We start from the raw sequence: 6,552 nt of genomic DNA on the forward strand, positions 1-6,552 counted from the left end.
AAAGTTCAATATTGAAGTACAAACTTTACAGCCTTTACGTGAGTTTCTTGCACAACTGAAAGAAGAAGGTAGTCAGCCACAACTTATAGACTTTCATTATGAATTTAATGAAAATGAAGATGGAACTCATGACTGTCAGTTTGTTATATATTCACCATTCAATGAAGTCGCTAAAAAGAAAGAAAATCCATTACGTATAAGGTTTCAAATCTCTGAACCCAATGAAGACTTCAAGAATGTTTTCAATTATGATGCAATACTTCCGAGGAAAAATGAATTTTCAAAGATTGTAACACCTGGCATTTGGGATAGAAAGCAAGCTATATTATATTCAAACTTAAGTAAGGGAGTTGAAAATGAGTTCATTGGTCATACAAGAACTTCACCACTGTCAAATCCTAAGTATTACAAGCTTACTGGCTTCAATCGTGAGTTTTGGATAGACATGTTCTCCACTCATGACCATAAGTGCCCAGTGTTCTTACCTCCAGATGGGAAAGATTGTTTATACATTGAAGCACAATTGTTAAACTCTACAATAGCTGTATTGTAAATGACCACATAGGCTTCGCCCATGCCGCTAGCGGCTTATTTTTATCACAAATGACCTCATTGCTGACAAAAATAAATGACCTCAGAACTTCAACTTACGAATAAAGCTTGTTTTAGTCGTTATTGAAAAGTTGAACTTTTCAGCAAAGCAAGGTTGACATGACTTACATAAGTCGAATGCAATCTCTTGACCATCATAAAGTGCTTTGTAAAGTTTCATTAAACTGAACTCAGAGTCTTTGTCATATGTTCCAACAGGTATGTGAATGTTCTTATCTTCATTGTAATAGCATTGTATAGCTTCAGGAAACATTTCATTAGCGGTTAAAGCAATAACATCTTGCTTCACGCCTTTCATTCTGCAGTGAAATGCAACTTCATTTAAATCATTCGTGAGTAAGTCTATGTAGGTCTTCTTTCCACAGAAAATACTTTTATAAGCTAAACTTTGTTTTCCAGGTGTTATTTCTGCAAAGTCGCTATGAAATTGACCAAGGTTCTTTCCTATAAGTTCTCTACCGTATCTCTTCTTAAACTCTGCTGCAAGCTTTGGGATGTCTTCATTATATAAGTGCATACTGTCGGTATCCTGGTAAAATATTTGAAGACCCATGTCCTCTGCAGTACAGAATACTTCATTCATAATACGTTTTGACATAGACAGAATATTAACACCAAGTGGACAGAAGTTAAAGTGTCTGCAAATGCTTTTCGTTAGCTTGAAAATAGTTTTATCTGAACCATCCAAACCTTCGAACTTCACTATATGGTTGTAATTTCTTATAGCATATCTTATAGCATCTTTGTCATCTACTATGGTTATTTTTGACTCAATAGGAGATAGAATAGTTTTGCCATAAATGCTGTTCAGAATGAGTTTTATAATTTCTTGTAAGGGGTTTTCTTCTTTCTTATACTTTAACCTTAACTCAAACAACTTCTTTACTTCATCTCTTATTCTCATATCTCTGTTTCCATCGTAATAGTATCCTTGCAACACTTCACATTTGACACCTTGATATTTTATGAGGTCTTGTAATGTTATATGGTCAACATACATGAGACAGCAAGTGTTTGAACTTCTTGGAACGTTAAGTTCTGGATTTAGTTCAGGGTCGCAAACTATTAAATGAAAGTGTCTGGGTATACCAATCTCTGTTATCTTAATGAGAACAAAGAAGCCAGACATAAACTTTTCACCAATGGGTTCCTTTTGGTCATCATCGAATAAATGTCTCATGAGATACTCTGTGTTTAACATTTCTTCCTTCAATACTTTTGGAATACCTTCTAAAGTATAAAGTCTTGCTATAGCTGAAGGATATAATGAAACAGTGTCGAAGTCAGCAATGAGTTTCTTTTTGCTCTTTTGTTTCATGTTATCTGACAACATACATCTTCCACCTTGAATGCATCTCGAAATAAATTCTCTTGGTTTATTTGAGAGGTCATAAAGATTTCCATTCGGGAAGTATACTCTGTTCTCAAACAATTTGTTAGCAATTGAACAAATACTAACGTAGTCATAAACGTTTAAATCAAACTCTTTCAATAAGTCATTGCGGAACTTTACAAAACCTTCTCTTAAAATTCTTACATCTTGTTTGCAGTAAAACGTGCTATATTTTTCTAAGTCGAAGTGGTTCTCATCTATTCTGCAACCTTTGATGGAATCTATGTTTTTCATAAATGTATCTGCATCCCGGATAAACTTACATGCTTCAGAAATGACACCAGTTCTGTTGTCATTTGCTAACAAAACACTGCTGTAGTAGTTATATGGAAATACTTCTTTCGGTCCTGTTTGTAAGTTAAACATAGCAGGAAATAGTTTAAGCTTCTTATTTATAACACTGTAAGAGTCTTTTATAATAATTGCCCGTCCTTTATATAAACCAGTTATTTGCATTGTTCGTGAACCTTTAATGATGGGAGTTCCTTTCACTTCTGTCATGTGTCTTAAGATGAAGTTTATGTCATAACTGAGGTTGTGAAAATATATTAAACTCTTGTCAGGGAGTCTTTCCAAAAATTCTGTTGCACAGTTTTGACCCCAAATGCTTTCACTCACTGAACCATCTTCACTGTCATAACAGATGTTAAAAGCTTTATGAAAGCCATCCGTACTACACTCAAAGTCAGCAAAGAAAACGTGCTCAGGAATGAATTTACATTTAGCTTTATTTACTTCTTTTGACTCTGCTTTCTTCTTCAGTTGTACACAATACTTTGGAGCATATGTCAAATCTTTAAATGGTGCAAGGTTCTGTTTATATAAGTCAGTAGTATATGTGAAAAGTTCTCCATAAGAAATAGGTTCGAAATATTTGCACTCCCACAATGTTTTCATAACATCCCATAACGGTGTTGTTCTATCATAACGAACTACATATTTATCTTCTCTCTTTGTATAAATCTTCATCTGTTTCTCAATGTTCATTCCACCACAAGCTTTGAGAATTTCTTTATAGTTTCGAATGAAGTATGTTGTCATTGGAAGTCTTTCATTTAGCATGTAGTGGTCTTCAACAAGAAGTAAGTCAATAGTTCTAACAGTTTCGCATTCTTTTGGTATATATCTCTTTATTTCATTATGTCTTGAGTCATTGAAATAACCAATGGTAACATTAAATGCTATACCTGTTGCGTCAGAAATTTCTTGTACTTTACTTTGAGGAAAGTCTCTAACACGAATGACTTCTCTCATGTGGTCAATAGTTTCTTCATTTACTCCAGCCTGAATGCAAGCATAAACGAAACAATTGTCCTCTGTCATAAGTATTGCAGTTCTTTTGTTCAGTTCATTGAAGATTTGGTAGCGTTCAAGATTTATAGGTAATGTGCAAAGATACTTCCATAACTGACCGCTTCTCTTCTTATAAAACTTCTTTTCACCATTATCTTTCCAAAAGCTTTCTATAAGTGCTGGGTTTCCTGTTTGCTTAAGAGCTTCCAAAATGGCTTTCTGGTCATTTGTCAGTGTGCTTTCATCTCTATATGGTCTCTTTTTTGGTTTGCCTTTCTTTACATCTGACATCGTTAAGCCTTCATATTCTGTTAAATCATACATCTTTATTTCAGTAAGATTCTTTATGTTTGTCAAGAAGAAGTCATAGTGCATTTCAACAATACCTGCGCATTTGCTTCTATCTCTGATATAAAGTTCTCCTTCAAGAGCTGATGTAGTAATGTTCCAATATTATTGAGGTTTAACGTAGAACATTCATACTTTCCACCAAGTTTATAACATACCATCCATCTTTGTTGCGAGTTTATTTTAATTTCTCTAAGAGTCTCATGAAAACCTTACCGAAATGTTTGTGTAAATATTCTCTGTTTGGTTCATCTAAAGCTTCGATGTTAAAGTCAATGAGTCTATTGCCTGACTTCACATTTCTCTTCCTATTCTCTTCATCTTTCTTTAACCATCTCTCACCTTCTTTTGGTTTGTCGTCAATGGAACGAATGACATCGTTAGCTTTGCGAACTTGTTCTATAGCACTTTTAAACATCTCTCTTCTCTGTTGTTTCAGTGTGTCGTCTCTTCTTCTTGTTTCACCAACGTTTGCATTTGTTATGTCAAACATTTCTTTTCGAACATCATGCGAAAGAGCTTTACGAGTATGACCAACGTTCGCATTTGTTATGTCAAACATTTCTCTTCTTACTTCATGAGGTACTGAACGTCTATGATATAAGTCAATAGCAATGTCATTTAAAGGAAATGCTCTTGCATGGACTTCGTCCTCGCCGCGTTGCGGCTTTATGAACTCATGAATTCTATCATAACTTATTGCACCATTGTAGTCTTTAATGAAGTCAGCGAGTGCTTTTTTGTTTGTCGCGTAATGTTTTGCAACATCTATATTAGCTTCTGTAAGAAGTTGTTTTATTTCCGAGTGTTCTAACTTAGACAACTTCCGATACATCTTTAGTAGGAAATAAAAAAAATATTTTTTGAAAAATTAGATTAGATTTTTTTAAGTTATTTTTCAAAATATTTAATTTTTATTTTAATGAAACACATGCAAGATTGCAAGTTCTTTTCATACAATGCTCTCGCTACTGCCATCAAGAATGAGTTCAATGGTGCTTCAAACGTTAATGTTATCTTTAACAAGAAGTTTGTGAAAGAATCTAAGTTCGGTCAGTATGTCAGACCATTAGCTATTGTCATTGACCGCAAACGTTATACTTCACAAGAGTTAGCAGTAGTTTTGAAACAAAAGGGTTTCTTCGTGAATGTCAAAGATACTCATTATACTGTTATAAAGAACTCCAACATTGACTTCTTCAGTATTGCTTTAAATCTTTCCGAACAGAAAGAATATAAGAAGGGTGAAATAAATGTGAAATATTATCCTTCATCTCTGAAGACAATAACGAACAAAGATGTTATACAAAAGTTCTTACCAAAGGTTGAAGAAGCTTCTATTGACATTGACGAAGGAAGTGAAATGGTTGAAGAAATTGACCCTGAAGCTATTTAACCAAAAATATATTTTTGGTGAAGAGGTGAGATTTCACCTGTTTTTTCACCTCATTCTCTCTTCGTTAATGTTGTCGTGACTTCTTCGTTAATGTTGTCGTGACTTCATTCTTCCTCTTTGAAGTTATCGAAATATTCTGTTATTTTTTCCTTCAGTAATGGTAAGTCTTCTTTGAAGGTAAGTATTGTGCAACCTTTGATGTCATAGTGTGTTTGAGGAAGAGTATTTTTGACAATTTCTTTTATTTGCTCATTCGGTGTCATTGAAATCGGTAAGTTTTCACGATAGAACCAGTTTCTGTCAGATTTATATATTTTAGCAAGGTCGTAAAAGCTTTTGTTGTTTCTTCTGACTAAATGCAACATAACCATATCTCTGTCTTCTTCATTCTCCAACTCTTCAGTATAAATCATATACTTATAGTTCTTTTCCTTTCCTTTTGGTACTGAACGCGGTATTCTTTTCTGTATGCTTTTGTCTTTGGATTCAATGACTTCATCTTTTGCTTGAAGTTTCTTTTCCATCTCTCCACGTTCTTGTCTGTGAAGTTCGTCAAGAAGTTTGTAAATATTCCAAGCATAACGTGGTGAAGCCCACATTGCAACTGCATTTACTAAAAGTCTATGAACATAATATCCTCTCAAACCGTTTGGCAATTTTTCACGGTTTTCATAGAGTTTTGGCGACTGGGATTTTTTACCTACTCGCTGTTCTTCACTGTTTTCAGAAAAAAGTACGTCTCGCTGTGCTTCACTTAATAGTTCTATGGTGCTTTGGTTCCTAAACCAGTCTTTAGGAAGCTTAGTATCTGGAGCAAAACAAGCCGTCAAAATACTTTGCATTTGGTACATGTCGTCTTTGACAGAACGAATGAGTCTCAATTGTTTGTTATACTGTATGTATTCGTATTCTTCATTTATGACTTCATGAACGATAGCAGTTGTTGTGTTCTCTAATGTTGACATATCTGTCTTTACATACAGGATAAAAAAATAAATAAAATAAAAACTAACTTTATTTTTTTTGAGATAAACACTATTTCTTCACAACATTAAATTTTATCCTGTATGAAATGACTTTAAAAAGATTATTGACTGACTTCGAATACTATCTCATTGACGCACTGACAGACCCTCAAAACTGTGTTGAAAGTTCTTTAAGCTTTAAGATTGAAGGTACGACGCATTTTGTCTTCACTTACGTATTGAAAGAATATGACCGTTATCATAACGAAGTGAATCAAACACTAATAAAATTTGTAGATAAAAAATTGGTTAACAATGAATATTTTAAACGTGAAGACCCAAACACTGCTGGAGATGATGAAGAATACAGACAAGTTATTGAAAAAAATAACGCAAGATTAGATGCAATAGAAAAGAAGTTTAATGAATGTCTTACAAACACGTATGAATATCTTATGCAGTGGGAAGCCAGATGGAAATAAATTTACGTCAAATATGCAATTTATAAAATCTTATGTCGACAGGCTACGTAGCACAGTGGTCTA

The 6,552-nt window shown here is 33.8% G+C and overlaps 2 protein-coding genes and 2 pseudogenes across 4 annotated transcripts, besides 1 other annotated feature; 1 reads left to right on the plus strand and 3 right to left on the minus strand.

Moving 5' to 3' along the window:
- Positions 1-6,552: a mobile genetic element.
- Positions 635-1,195, minus strand: TVAGG3_1093530 (organellar and viral DNA polymerase type B; the record flags this gene model as incomplete). The annotated part of the gene is made up of 1 exon (XM_053888516.1): positions 635-1,195. One exon carries the CDS (start codon positions 1,193-1,195, stop codon positions 635-637), a length of 561 nt encoding a protein of 186 aa, XP_053744354.1.
- TVAGG3_1093540 lies at positions 1,491-2,371 on the minus strand (annotated as a pseudogene). The gene has a single exon. A coding segment is annotated over exon 1 (881 nt).
- TVAGG3_1093550 lies at positions 2,727-3,589 on the minus strand (annotated as a pseudogene). The gene has a single exon. A coding segment is annotated over exon 1 (863 nt).
- TVAGG3_1093560 (uncharacterized protein) lies at positions 6,115-6,489 on the plus strand (the record flags this gene model as incomplete). Its single annotated transcript, XM_053888517.1, has 1 exon — positions 6,115-6,489. One exon carries the CDS (start codon positions 6,115-6,117, stop codon positions 6,487-6,489), a length of 375 nt encoding a protein of 124 aa, XP_053744355.1.

Source organism: Trichomonas vaginalis (genome assembly GCF_026262505.1).
Source record: "Trichomonas vaginalis G3 chromosome Unknown ctg_204, whole genome shotgun sequence".
Classification (NCBI taxonomy): Eukaryota; Parabasalia; order Trichomonadida; family Trichomonadidae; genus Trichomonas; species Trichomonas vaginalis.